The sequence below is a fragment of the Trachinotus anak genome, unplaced genomic scaffold (assembly GCF_046630095.1).
Source record: "Trachinotus anak isolate AG129_WGS33_773 ecotype Australia unplaced genomic scaffold, CSIRO_AGI_Tana_v1 ptg000021l, whole genome shotgun sequence".
Classification (NCBI taxonomy): domain Eukaryota; kingdom Metazoa; phylum Chordata; class Actinopteri; order Carangiformes; family Carangidae; genus Trachinotus; species Trachinotus anak.
In genome coordinates, this window is record NW_027273872.1 from 14,372,007 (window position 1) to 14,386,922 (window position 14,916).

General features: G+C 41.4%; 1 protein-coding gene across 2 annotated transcripts; it reads right to left on the minus strand.

Moving 5' to 3' along the window:
* Positions 1-241: 241 nt before the first annotated feature.
* On the minus strand, positions 242-12,185 carry cabp2b (calcium binding protein 2b). Of its 2 annotated transcripts, XM_071506796.1 has the most exons (7): positions 12,057-12,185; positions 11,213-11,491; positions 1,910-1,940; positions 1,676-1,810; positions 1,138-1,247; positions 726-873; positions 248-631 (listed from the first exon to the last, which is right to left on the minus strand). In XM_071506796.1, the coding sequence occupies exons 1-7, from the start codon at positions 12,138-12,140 to the stop codon at positions 606-608; spliced, it is 813 nt and encodes a 270-aa protein (XP_071362897.1). In that variant the 5' UTR covers positions 12,141-12,185; the 3' UTR covers positions 248-605. The 2 variants fall into 2 exon arrangements, with proteins under 2 accessions (XP_071362898.1, XP_071362897.1); XM_071506797.1 differs by lacking the exons at positions 11,213-11,491; positions 12,057-12,185 and adding an exon at positions 4,866-5,370 and having other exon boundaries at positions 242-631.
* Between the last annotated feature and the right edge of the window lie 2,731 nt (positions 12,186-14,916).

Consider the following 14,916-nt stretch of genomic DNA (forward strand, 5'->3'; position numbering starts at 1 on the left):
AGAGCTTTAATATTTATACATACCTTCTGACTTGTTTGGAGCAGTTGTTCCACTTGCTAGTTTCCTACACACTATGTTTACCTCAGCACAGACAGTGTATGCTCTTGTTTAAGCCACAAACTTCTCTCTTGCCAATGTACTGTACTTCATGCTGTTCACGTTCCAAACTCTGTATTTATGGAGCTCAGTATCATCATTGGATGTCACACAGTTCACCTGGTTGAAATAATTTGCCCATTCATTCAATTTTTATACATTTCTTTAATGAAAAAATCTTTAGAGCTTTACAAACAAGATTTTTCACTCAAAGGACGAACACTGATATATAAAAATACATCTAAAAAACACAAAGTCTATGAAGCTTTTGATATGTCTCACAGCTGTTATAATGCTTTATCTTAGTGTTGCACCATGAGTAGTTGTAGGCTGGATACTATTTGTCTATTATATTATATCCTTTTTCCTTTATTTAATATAAAAATATAATTTTAGATGCCTGCTCCTAAGAGCAGATGAAGACTGTTCACCACATGTGCAGTGTGTTCTCTTATCCAGCAGTTGCATAATGTCTGTCCGTCCATCTGACACAAGGGCAGCTGAGCCAGTCAGCGGGACATCATTCGCACGAACTCTGAAAATACAAGACAGAGGAGTGAGAGGCAGGAAGATGAGGATGAACGTGTTGGCCAAAGACATCGCAGAAAAGCAAAGAGGACTTCTCTTACCCTCAAAGTCCACCAGACCGTCTCCGTTGAGGTCCACATCTCGGAGGATCTCGTTGATCTCTCTGTTGGTCACTTGTTCTCCCATCAGCTTCTTCATGGCCTCACGCAGCTCCGTTAAGCTGATCTGTCCGTCACCGTTAGAGTCAAACTGGACACAAAGACAGACACTGAGGATCAGTACAAACATCATGAACTGCATTTTTCTTTACACACATTTCTTATTAGTTTCTCTTGCACGAATAAAAAAATTGCAAGGTTATGGTTGCTTTATTTGATTCCATCACAAAAATCTGTCCATCTTGTGTGGATCTTGGTAAGGCTGAAACTTGACAGCCTTGCCTGCGTGACGTTTTGGCTTGTCGAAGCAGGAAAAGCAGAGGTGGAGCTCAATTAACGACATGTATATCCTGACCTCTTTGAATGCATCTCGTAGTTCTTTGACTCCGATCATGTCTGCTGTCTCCGCCAGCATCTTGGGTCCCATCAGCTCCACAAAGTCTTCAAAGTCCACTTTACCTCCACCTGCAGGACACACACATAAACTACCATGGAGCTCAGCTAGATGTATAGGATAGGCAACTTCTATCCTCATTATGTCCTGCTCCTGTTCTGTTCTTGTCCTGTTTCCTTTCCTTTCCTTTCCTTTCCTTTCCTTTCCTTTCCTTTCCTTTCCTTTCCTTTCCTTCACTTGCCTTTCCTTCACTTGCCTGTCCTGTCCTGTCCTGCCCTGTCCTGCCCTGTCCTGCTCTGTCCTGCTCTGTCCTGCTCTGTCCTGTCCTGTCCTGCTCTGTCCTGCTCTGTCCTGCTCTGTCCTGTCCTGTCCTGTCCTGCTCTGTCCTGCCCTGTCCTGCCCTGTCCTGTCCTGTCCTGTCCTGTCCTGTCCTGTCCTGCTCTGTCCTGCTCTGTCCTGCTCTGTCCTGTGATATGTTTCAGGCTGCTGCTCCACTCACAGATCTGCTGGCTCAGCTCGATGAGCTCCATCTCTGTGGGCATGTATCCCATGGTCCTCATACACTCCCCCAGGTCTTTATGGCTGATGTAGCCGTCTTTATTCTTATCAAACTCCAAAAACGCCTCGCGGAGCTCTGGTGAAAACACACAAACATATGGGATAAGTCAGTTGTTGTATGAAGACGCTGTGAAGCAGAAACACACTGTGGTGTGCTGTAGATAAATCATCTCACCATCAATCTCCTCTGGTCTCAGCTCTCTGTCCTGTTGGAGGGAGAAGTTTCACACATTAGCCTCTCACTTAATACTGTACAGTACCAGTACCTTTCACACACAAACACACACACACACAGACACACACACACAGACACACAATATTTAGAAAGCTTGTTTGGCGTGGTACAGAAGTGTAAACACCGTCAGATTTAAAGCTGCATCACTTACACTACGCTGCAACACTCATGCAAGCATCTAAACACACACACATCAGTAATGACAGAGGGACACGATGAACAAACATCAAGTGATCAAAACAACACAGAACAAATGAATAATGAGTAGGAAATATTATTAAACACATATTTTCAGGTATGTGTAACCAAAGTCCTGAAGTCTGGACTTTGACTTTATATGGTTGAACTGAGTTGGAGCGTGTGTGAGATGTTGTAGATTTACATTGTTTCGATGACGGCCACATGTATCATGGTCAGGGTTTTATACTTCACTGTCATTTTCAAATGTGGAGAAGTGATGGTGTTTTTATACTTGCTCAGTAAGCTGTAATACTGTAGACACACAAACCGGTGCATCTCCAAATGAAAGGCTGTCTAAATCTGTATGGATTAAATTGTATACCACAATATGATATGTATGACAGTTCATACAGCACAAATCACAAGTGGCAACCAGATTAGTTATGGGTTATGGTTACCAGGCAACAAACATCTAGAGATTAGGAGATCTGGGAGGTTTAATTGGTAAAGATACTCTTGGACACATGCTCACTGTTCAGACACACACATATGCTGTACATCCATATACTATACGCACGTAGCACTCAAGCTTGCATGCAAGCCCGGCCATACAAAAGAACACACTCACATAATGGAAGCTGCGATTCAGTAGACAGTTAAAGTAAGAGCTTTAGAGAGCAAATAATGTGGGACAAATCCCCTGAGATCATTTTATTTACTTTGGTTGCTCTGATGAAACCCTTTTTTCTGCATGACAAACTAAACAGACAGAGCCCCAAGTTCAAACTGATTTATAAATGGAGATTTAATGGACATTAGGGACTTTACAACAACATTAATGTGATTCATTCTGGTTTGATATGAACACAAAGTACGCTGAAAGGAAAATCCCATCATTCTTAAGATGTTGCGTTACCACCTTTAATGTGAGAACCTACAGATCCACTTCTGTAGGTTTCCATCTCCAGTATTAGAACTGAAACCAGGGATAGACCTCCTATTTCTCCCACTGTCTCAGTGTTGTGTATGTATGCATCCTGTTGCCTTTCTGTACAAATCTTCTTTATCTTTTTTCCTAGAGCCACGGATACAAACTTGTCCTCCCATGCTGTAAAAGTACCCAGTCCTAGTTTGCTGTGTACCAGTTGGTTTGTGCTAATTCCATTCAACATGATTTGTGTAGGAATATGTATGTAAATATGAAATCAACTGAAATGATAAGGTACTTAAATTAGATTTTGACACAGTTCCTCTCTACACAGGTTCAAATGTTCCTGGGCCGTTAAGCGTCTATCATTTTAGTTTACATTGTGCTTTTCTGGTACATTATTACCAAGAAAATTAGCATTTATTCTTATAACAGCAAACAAACTGTAATACAGTGAACCAAATGTCTTCAGGGGCCTTGGGAAAGTTTGTGTGTTTGGAAAATCAGCCTTGTCCTCCACAGCACAGCCTGCCACACATTTTAGCATGTAGCTCCACAGTCAGTCAATGATTTTCCATGGAACTGAATGATCGACCTCTTTAAGCACGAGCGGTGCCGAGAGGTTTGATCGTCTGACCCGGACCAGAGGTGATGTGGTGGGATGACACAGCTGGTGTGGTGGAGAGCAGGAGGGTCGGTCACGATGTGAGGATGAGAATGAATTGAAACAGGTGGAAAAAGTTGCGCCGGGGTTGTGTGAGGACACAGTGTGCACGCTGTGTGTATTTTTTTTTTACATACGAGTGTCTGAGAAAAGCCCTGTTTAAGGAAGACGCAGGCTGGGCCCACGATGTTGTGCAGCATGTTGCAGTTCTTCACCAAGGCTCCAACAGGATCCTTGAACATCTTATTTTCCATGTCCTGATCCTCCTCTCCCTCTGGCTGCAGACCCTGCTGGCCCACTGCCCTCACCTTACCCTGGAGGGGCCCCTCCATTACCCCCTTTAGACACAGAGCAGGCTGTTAACCCACCACACTCACACACTGTTTCTATGACTGATTTCTTCATACATAAAAAAAACAACCATATCTTTCAAGGAATAAGGGTAAGACCCCCTGTTTTCTAGTCACGCAAACATTAGATAGAATGTGGTGGTAAGCCTGGATTACATAAGCTGCTTATTATTTCAAGGCAATCCACTCACATCAGATATTTTTCTCGCTGTGACAGACCGTCTTGATCTCGACCGTCTCCTTCTGCATCCGTCCTGCAGTCTTACAATGCTGACACTCACTGAGTTAATTCTGCTAAGTGTCGGCTCTAATGACTGACGTCTTGTGTCAGTACATAATACTATTACAGTAAGAAGTCGCACATTGTGTCCTTGATTAAAATTTTGAGTAGCATACTGAGTGTCGAGAACTTTCATGCGACTATTGAAGGAGACAAAACAGTTCAAAACAGGCAGCGAACTGATTTCACCACGTGATGTTTCCTGCATTTACAATAATATAACAGCATTTAAAGGATTGAATATTTAAGGCAATTTGTTGCCTTAAATATTCTGGTGCCAAAAGCAACTAAGTGGGCCACTGAGCTTGGATTATTTTGCTATATATATTGTATCCAAAATCAATGATAAACTTTCATGCTCAAAGTCGTTTTAGCCAAGCACGGAAAACAAGGCAAATTATGACAATCCATAGCCAAAATAAGTAAGTGCAAGCAAAAGCATGAAGCTGCAGCCTAACGACACCTAACAAAGATGGGGAGGTAAGTGCTCTTACCTGCTTCCTTTTGTCTTTCATAGATGGTTTGGTGCAGTTGCCCATTACCAAACCTCCCCTGGTCAACAAGGAATCTCACTCTTTTCCCTCTTCTCTCACTATCAGACACTTTGTTCTGCTCTTATTTGTCTCTTTTTCAGCTCTTCTTCCCCTTTTTTCATCGGCTTTGTCTCTGTCTTTGTCTCTCCTTTGTCTTCAGAGGAGCAGCTCAGGTTCAAGCCCTGAAGTCAGAGACAACGATTCTGAGTGTCCCATGCTAATTGCTACTCATCACATCTGACACCGCAGAGACGAAAAACCAACTCTAATCCATGCAAGAGAAATCCTGAATGACTCCACCCATCTCTATATATGATCCAGAGTCAAGCAGTGTCACCAAACAACCTGAAGAAACCCCAGTAAAAACCAGTTCACTCCTGTGTCTCTTTACAGCAAGAGAACATCACTGTTTCATTTCTCTTCACGCTGGTCAACACTTTTAATCCCCCACCCCTTCCTTTTCAGTCGCTCTCTCTCTCGCTCTCTCTCTCGCTCTCTCTTTCTCTCTCCTGCCACCCTCCCCTTCTCTCTCTCTAATTCACATGTCACATCAGCATCCAAATGACTTCATCTACAGCATGAAGAATTTAGAGGGAGAATTAAGAGGACATAAACAGAGAGGGATTAATCCCTACCATTTCAGATTAAAGAGGAAGATGGGGCGACGAAGAGGAAAAAGAGAAAAGAAGAAACACAAGAAGAAACACAAGAAGAAACACAAGGAGAAACTGGTTCACATTAAAATCCTACAAAGATGTATAAGCACAGTATGAAACTGTTGTATCAATTTTGCACATAAAACAAAGACATTTTTTCACAACATCAACTAAACAAAAACAAACAAAGCTTATATTAAACAAGAATTAATTAATTTACTAATTGAAATCACAGCCCCTATAAAAATGGTAGCACATGCTAAAGAATCTAAGCGGAGATGTGAGAGTGAAGATTCGCTACATGTCTAATATTTCTGATTTGCTTGTGAATCACAATTCACTGAGGCTGTGATGCTTAAGTGACAGGAAGCTTATGCAAGTCACTATGAGACCCAGAGTATCTGTCACTCATGTCAGAGTCATGTCAGGTCACACTGAGTGGGATGTGAAGCCTGAGGAGGTTTGAACTCTGACCTCTCCCATCCCAGAACTAGTTTGTCTAAGTGTCTAAAAAACTGGCGACGTTAAATAACAAGTTGATGTTTTGAGTACAGTGTTAAGTAAAATGAATGCTTGAAATGTTAATTTATTTACATTTTTAATTGTATTAAAAATGTACCTTAAAATTGTATCGTACCTCATTAGTACATAGCTTCAGACAAAGGCGTCTGCAAAATGAATAAATACAAATAATTTATAATATAATAAATTCATTGATGAGGCTTATTATCAGTGAAATGTGAATGTCTTAATAAAAAAAAGAACTGTCTTGATCATTTGGTTCTTTTGTTTTATATCCCATTTTCATGAAATAGGACAATAAAATGTGTTCATTCTTTTTAGTTAAACCTGCAATAACTTTTTTTCATGACCACTTGGGGGCAGCAGACACAAGGTGTGGAGACAACATTGAGGTATGCTCGGCCTTTATGATGATATGAGGAACCTGTTGGAAAACAGTTGTTTCACACATCCAGCAGTTATTTGGAGTTATGTTTGTGTCCACCTGGAGAATGTAAATCCCACATTCACTCACTTTTATCTCTGTTTTTAGCCTCTACCAAATCTCTGACCCTGCTGCTGAACGCTCAGCTATGATCACCAGGTACCTGTGTCTGTCTGATGTTTGGTTGGTTGTCTGTTGTGGCTGAAAATGACGCTATTAAAGCGAGGACAGTAAAGCTGCAGGCTTTACAGCTAAACACCAAGAGGAAGCAGAGCTCTAAAGATTCAGATTCATCACTACGAGCGACTCCTTTCATACTGTCACAGTGTTTTCATGTCGTCATTTGATACATTGTTATTATAAGAATATTGATTACAGTTGCTTTAATGCCTCTACAAATTTGCCAATTCACACATCTTTTCATCTGTTTTGCTGCCGATAAAATTCTTGTGGGCAAAGCAATGCTGGAAAGTCCACATACTTAAAAAGAAATACCAGGTGTCAAATTTTTTTCGCCTCAACGGATGTAAAACAAGAGTGGATGTCAGTCAAGCTCAGTCACAGACTCACAGTCCTGAGCTGAGGTCTGACCAGGAAACATAAGGAGAAACACCTGTGCTGGTGGAGAGTGTGCACAGCATTAAAAAAATTATTATGTCATAGTCAGATTCATTTGTGCATATACACATTCCAGCGTGCATGGAAGTGAAATACCGTAGTCAACAGATCAGGGGGCAGGTCACATTTAAACCCAATAAAAGACACATTATACGTGTCACATAATGAGAAGAGCAGCGTTAAAAACTTTGATAAGAGCAGCTCCAGATAAAAAAGTGCAGGCGGTCAGTGGACACTTATTGAGCACACATGTCACCCTTAGGTGTATGTGATGGTTTAATAACATCATTGTAAAACCTATTAGACAGGTCTGAACTGAGTGGCTCGTGAACATTTTGGGATCATGATGTCAAAGAAACTAAATAAGATGAAACGCAATGGGGTCATCTCTTTCTGCCTGGTCAGTCGTCTCTTGTAATAAGCAGCAGTGACCACCAGAGGCCACTTTCGGACACATCTACTAACTGGGTTTAATCTGGCAGCTGCTGCACTGAGGACCTCAGACAGTAATGATACAACGTCTATTTTTATCAGAACTTCTGGACAGATTGAACCTACAGTGACTGATGTACGGCTTAAGAGTGACCACTGTAAATGAAACTTTATCCGGAAACGTTCTTAAGTAGAAACAGACTGTTTGGAATGAAAAACTCTAATTGTGTGTTTGCAGCCAGCATGCAGACAAATACGAGAGTCTTCAGCGTCTTTCAAATCGTCCAGTCTTTGAACATGGGATCGAAATGACAGTTGCTCTCAGTTTGCTACAATATACTTTGCAACTGTAACACTGACCATCCACTAAATCAGTTTTCTCTCCTACAGGAGAGTCTCACCTCAAGTAAATTTAGATTTTCTTGAATAAATAAACAACATATACATACATTATCAAATTTACTTTTAGAATATTCTTTGTTCCACAATGACATATGTGTACAGTGGACTAATGCTAACAAACCCTGACCATATTGTAATGTCAAAAAAATCATTTTGTGTAGAGTATTTTTATTGTTTGCCTTAATGCATTTTGAAACGCCTATAACCTGTGCCTGCATATGTTTAATTATTTTTCATATGTGAAACAGAAATACAATAATAATTGTAAAATCTGAAGTATAAAGTAACACACAATGACAGACCATATGTATAAGAAACTCGTGTTCTCTGAATTCTGGTGTTCCTTTGTATAATGAACATCATACACCCAGTGGCTACTTCATAAAGTAAAGTTTCAAACTTATCTAATCTAATGCAATCCTATACAACTGTTCTGCCGTAATGGCTTTAATTTGATGATGTGTCTTGCCATTCAGGGCATAGTTAGTTGTGGTGTTGTACTGGACTTCATTGTATTCAGAGGTGTACTTGTGTGTGGAAGCTGGGAGGACAAAAAGAGGAGCACCTCTCAATAAAACGCAGTGCAGCACTGCACCAACTTTAATTATGTCCTCATGAACAAACATATAAACAAATTTATACATTTCTGACAATGTCCACAAAAACAGAACATTATAAACTTCATAAAAGCAGACTTCAAGGTCGAGCTGTTCTGTTGAATTGCATTAGATTGTATGGGTCTACCTAATAAAGTGGCCATTAGTCTTACTCACAAGTGTATATCTCGTCACCACATCTTTGGCAGCAAAGTCCAAACTCATTTCTCAACTTCTGAGCCATTTTTGGAACGATGAACAAAATCAACTCCATCAGTCAACAATGGGACTGTCACCTCCATACAACACAACACACCTTTATCATCCAGATGAACTGCGTCTCTCTTTCATCTCCTTCATCATCCACCGTGATGATTGTGTGCTCAACAAAACTGACACCAGCCGCTGCACTGACTGACCCACAACACAGCCAATACCATTAAGCCTGATTAATTACCAGGCAGGTTCTCTCTGGTTTCAATTAGTCACGTAAATGAGATGCTACTGGTCCATGTGTGTCTACATATGCAAACCACACACACACACACACACACACACACACACACACACACACACACACACACACACACACACACACAGGCTTATAAATGTTACTGGCTTTACGTTTTGATTACTTTTCAACTGATTATCTCCAGGTATCAGTGCTGAATGAAACACACACTTGTGACACAATGTGTGTGTGTGTGTGTGTGTGTGTGTGTGTGTGAGGGACACTAAGGTAATGTGACTCTTTGTTTTGGACTCAGCGCACTGCTGTGCCTTTGTGATGAACTATCATGAACTGATCTGGTATCAGATGTAGCTCGTGTCCAGTAACAAGAGCTGTCAATCAAGCAAAGACTAGAAGAGGCAAGATAAAGAAATAGGATAAAGGTAGGAAGGAAGGGAGGAAGGAAGGAAGGAAGGAAGGAAGGCAGTTTTGGACAAAGTCCAAGAGTAAAGTGTGAGTTCACAGCAGGTCAGCCGATCATGCAAAAATATGGAATTTGCCCTCAGGCAAGCAAAAATAAATCCATCACATACAGAGTAAAGTAGCAATAAGAAATGAATAATGAATTAATATTTATTGGGATTTAAATTGAGCAGTCCTTTTTTAGGTAATCGACAATCCTTCACTTCCTTTGACTGAAGCAGAAAGCAGCAAGGGGCCACTTCAGAGGTTTATATTTTTATTTATTGTTGGATTACTATTGTTCATGCATACATTTTTTTGAGGAGCATTTTAATGATATAATATATGTTATATAATGTTGGGCATTTTTATCTATAGCAATGCGCTGTATTTTATAAAATGACCATACGTTTTTTGTGAAAATTTTTAATATGTAAATGAACCAGTGGAGGTAAAAAGAGCTTGAAATGGAAAGAAAGACCCATCAAAGTGTCACTGGGTAAGATTCTAATGTAATGTTTGTATCTGTGTCTGTTGCGTGGATTAATTAGTGAAATATTATTTTAAGAGGATGATGAGTTTTTGATGAGAGGATGTGCGAGTTTTTCCTTAAGCTCCGTCTGTTTCAGTTCAGTTCAGTGTGTGGGGGCTGAGGGTCTCTGGGAATACCACATGCTCACTGCCTATGACTTGCCTTACTTCACTCTATAACGCATCGGTTGTCAAAGTGAGGTTCATGGACCCTCTGGCACTCTACAGCCCAACGATGAGAAGATAAATCTTCCCTCCTCTTCTGTGCAGACTTCGTCGACTCAGTCCTCTCTCCCACTCACTCAGCCACACTCTCTTATTTTGGAGCACTTTCTTTTTATGTTGATTTCCTGTTTCTAAACTCAGCCTCGCTCATCATCACCTCCCTCAGAGTTTGCTGACGTGATCAGGTGGATGTGATTCTTTCTGCATGTTATTAAAATACAGAAAAAAAAAGAAAAAAAACCCCATAGTGACTCAGCACCAGGAAGCGAGTGGGGTTTTAACTTCTGTGTAATCTCTTTTGATTTTATTTTCATACACACAAACACAAACACAACACACCACTTTCTCACACTATCATCTGACCCCGGGATGACAGATGCTGTAATGGTGTAGCCTACCGTGCAGTGTCGTGTGTCACTGCTTGCCATGTGAGTGATGGGATGTGATTCGATACGGAGCTGAAACAATGGCTGCAGAGACAGGGTGCTCATCAGATCTCTGGCTGACTATGGCTGTATCTGTTACGGATTACACTTAATGTTTCCTAAAGTAAAGGAGCTTAAATCCTCCCAAACACACGCTATCTTTAGCCCCACTGCTTTGCAGCTCCCGCCATTTCCGGAAGGAGGTGGGGTTAAACAGGAAGGCAAAAATGGTTAATGTTTGTGTTGCTGTGGTGAATTCAGCTTTATGGCCCTCTGCCATGTGGGATCAGAGAGGTCAGGGGTGCGGAGGAGATGGCAGGATCACAACCAGGCTTTAAATGTGAACTGGTGGTTTAGAATTTCAGTCAAGTCATTGGCGAGACATTTAATCAGCTGGAAAACTTGATGCAGCCGCACATGGAACACACACACACACGGATACAAACACACACACACACATAGATAGATACAAACTTCTATATCTTCAGACTCACACAGACTCTCATACATACACAAAAGCATGCACTATGCAGAGACACACACACTGCGGCAGATGGCTCCTACCTGTCCAAACACAGAGTCCACTATGGGCAACAGGTCAGCAGGCTCCACCTCCTTCTCTTTCTCTTTCTCTCTCCTCTGTGGTCCCTCCATCATCTCCTCCAGCTTCTCCTCTAGCGTCTCCGTGTCCTCAGCGGCCGCCGCTGTCATCGTCTGGGGGTTCTGACTGGATTTCTGATGGCGAGGAGTAGCAGTTTGAGCGTCTCCACCACCACCACCCCCTCCCTGCTCGTTGGTTCGCTTCCTCTGCTTCTCCATCTTCTTCTTGATAGCAGCCTGCACCTGAGGTGGGAGGAGGGGAGACTTGTGGAGTGTGTTCAATCTCATATGCGTCATGATTAATCTCAATCTTTTACCATCTTTAATTACTGTCACTTTGCAGTGTCTGATCCAGGAAAATGTTACATAAATAAACTCTACCATTATTAAACAACTTTTAATGAAGGAGAAAAAAGTCATGTTTCAAGCATCATGCTTTGGAAATTTTCATGGGTTTTTATAAGCTTGAGACATAAGACATTTTCTAAAACTCATAAAGGAGCATTTCTAGTAATTTCACTGATCTCAAAACTTAGCAATTTTCCAAACATGAAGAGACATATTTTTCACTAGAAAGCAATGTTGCATCAGTTACATCAGTTAGACTGTATTACTGCTGTAAGGTCATCTTTAAATCACCACATCACCACATCATCATAAAGTCATACAATACTAAATTATTGCAGAAAATGTGTTCTACACTCATAAATACTTTGTACACATACACAGTCACTATATAGGCTATTTATCTATATGTATAGGCTATATATATATATATATATACAGAGAGAGAGAGACCCACACACACCTGTTTTGCACTCCTCTCCGGTGGCACGCTCATCGCTGCAGCACCGCCTCCTCCGGCGGTTGGCTCCCGAATGATCATGAACATCTCGCTGTCACAGGCTCACACACTCTCTCTCTCTCTCTCTCTCTGTCTCCCTTGCTCGCTCTCCCCCTCCCTCGCCCTCTCTCTTCCCTCTTCCCCTGCTCTCCTATCTACTGCAGTAGCTGTCTTTTATTTATACGTGCTGAAATTCCCAACAGACTCTGCAAAAGAGGTCAATAGATGTGTTAGTTTCTCTCAAAAACTGTTGAAAAATATTGATGCAGAGGTCAAAGGTCTTTTCTTTGTTCCAGTTTTTTAAAAAAAAGTAATGAATCAGTGAATGAAGGGATGCCAGGAAAAATAACAGCTGAAAATTTCTCCTGTTTCTTCCTTCCTCCTCTCTGTCCTAGTGTGTCCTCCAGTATTTTCCTCAGTGTGGCACTGAACTTCTGTTCATATCTCTCCCTTGGTGTGTGCAGGTGAGGAGGTTTTTATCATCAGCTGCTGTCCTGACTCTGGGATTGAATTTCTGCACCTCTGCCCCCACTTGCTATCTCTCGGTCCTTTAGGCGACACTCTATACCTCCTGAACTTTACCTGTCTTGCGGTATCTACCAGTAACACGTCAACCTCTTTCTCTTTCTCTTCCTCCTCCTTTTCCCTCCATTTCCCCTTCATCACAGGTGAGCGCTCCTCCTGTTGCCTCCCTTTTCTTTCCTCAGCGTGTGTTTATCCTTTGTGCCATTTGCTTTTTCTTCCCCATCTCTGCGTCAAAATCTTGTGTTTTTCCGTCATGTCTTTCTTTCTTATCTTTATTTTTCTCAGAATTGCCCTCATCTCATCCTCGCCTCTTCCTTGTCATCATCATTTCCCTGACAGTAATCCTCAATGCTCTCCATGCCTCCCCTGTTCCCTATCTCTCTCAGTCTATCTGCCCTCAATCCCCTGCCCCCCCCGGTCATATTTGGTCTTTGTTGTAACACAAATTGGATTTTTTTGGAGGTGCCCAGGTCAGCTATTCATTTAGTGACGGGGACAGATAGAAAGAGAGAGAGAGATACAACAAACTCAGCAGCTACGTTATGATGAAAGACTTTTTGTTGAGCTATAACACATCACCTCGGTGCTGTCCTGCATGCATAATCGTATTCAACAAGCATGGCTGAGCACACACACACACATGCACACACAGGTGAACATGCCACCACTGACCTCTATTTTTAGACGTGAATGTTCACACGACCATGAAAACATATTATTATGCTTTTGCACCTCTCTAAAACAGCCGTATAGCTTTGTGTCTTTTTTCTAAGGCAACTAATTCCACTAAAAGCATCACTTTTCAATAAATAAAACGTCCCATCAACGTCCCCCCCCCCCCCCCCCCCCCCCCCTCCCCCGTCTCCCTCCTTACAGCAGAAAATCGGGACGTTGGCAGGTGTTTGGCAGCTTTGAGCTGATAAAGCGTCTCACCTTTCCCCCTGTTTGGCCCTGAACTGCCTCACCTGAAATCTCCCTCCATCTATGCCTCTCTGTGTCTCCTCTTAGCCTGCATTTAACATTTCTCTTTCAAACTACAACTCTGATACTGTATATTCCTCCAGACTTTGAGATAACGTATAGCTTGACTTCTCTCCCGTTCCTAATGAGGTTTCCATTATTCACTTCAACCCTTCCTTTAGTCGCCTCTCTGTCTCTCTTCAGCCCCTCTCGTCATTGATTATTGATGGGAGGGGAGAGGCAAAATCCTGAGTGGAGGCAAAAAAGAGATCCATTACAGAAAAGTTACACGCACTGAGGGTTAAAAATAGGGTTTGTATTTTGGGAACAGATCAGTCATCTGAGAGAGGACCGATGAAGGATTAATGACGAAGATGAAAAGAAATATGAGGGATGGGGGAGAAATGAGATTTTCTTGGAGAAAGTCGCAAAAAACTTTTCTACTGGAGGAGAACTTCTTAACCTCTGCCTTATCTTTCACCTTAACACTCCCTGAAACCGATCAAAGACAGGAATGAATGACAGGAGTGGCCGCTGAGCAGTAATGTAGAAGTGAAGGCTTGTGTTACTGCTTGTTGATCAGCCTGCGATAATATCTAATTACAGATCAGGACAGTTAGGGGAGAGAGGGGTCGGACTGGAGACAAGCCTGACAGGTATAGTCTTAAAACCAGCAGTCTATGGTTAATGTATAGGCAGATGACAATCAGAGATTAAGCTGACATGGATACAACAGATACGTTTTATTTGGACCAGACTAATTCTCATTACTTATTTCTTCGCAATAGTAGTCAGAGATTATCAAGTTGCTCAACTGGCACGAGATAACTCATTAACCTTGCTTAACTGGATGGTGAAATAGGAACACTGTGAGTATCCATGACGGTTTACACCAACCCCAAACACGGTGAAGTGACACCTAATCAACTGATTATCTGAAGAAACAGGTATTTACAGCCGTAGAACACAATGTCGTGACTCAAATGTTCAGGTTTTGGGCAAAACAGGATGTTTTTTCAGCTCTATACTTGTGTTTCATTACATTGAGACATATATGAAATATTTACTGATATTTAAATAGTAATAGATCCAGTAATTGGTTATAGTTTTGATGTTAGTATCACATTTTACTCCAGTGTGTTTGGCTTGATGTACTTTCACCAACTTCATCAATGTGGTATAGTAAATGATTTACAATAGGATATTCAATGTACTGCAAGGAACCTTAGATGAGGGAAGTAAAGAAATATGTGTGTATCTAATTTGACCTAATTTGTATGTTGTCCACTCAGTTGTCTCAAATAAAAAAGTAGGGAAAAGTGTGCTGAATCAACTCCTC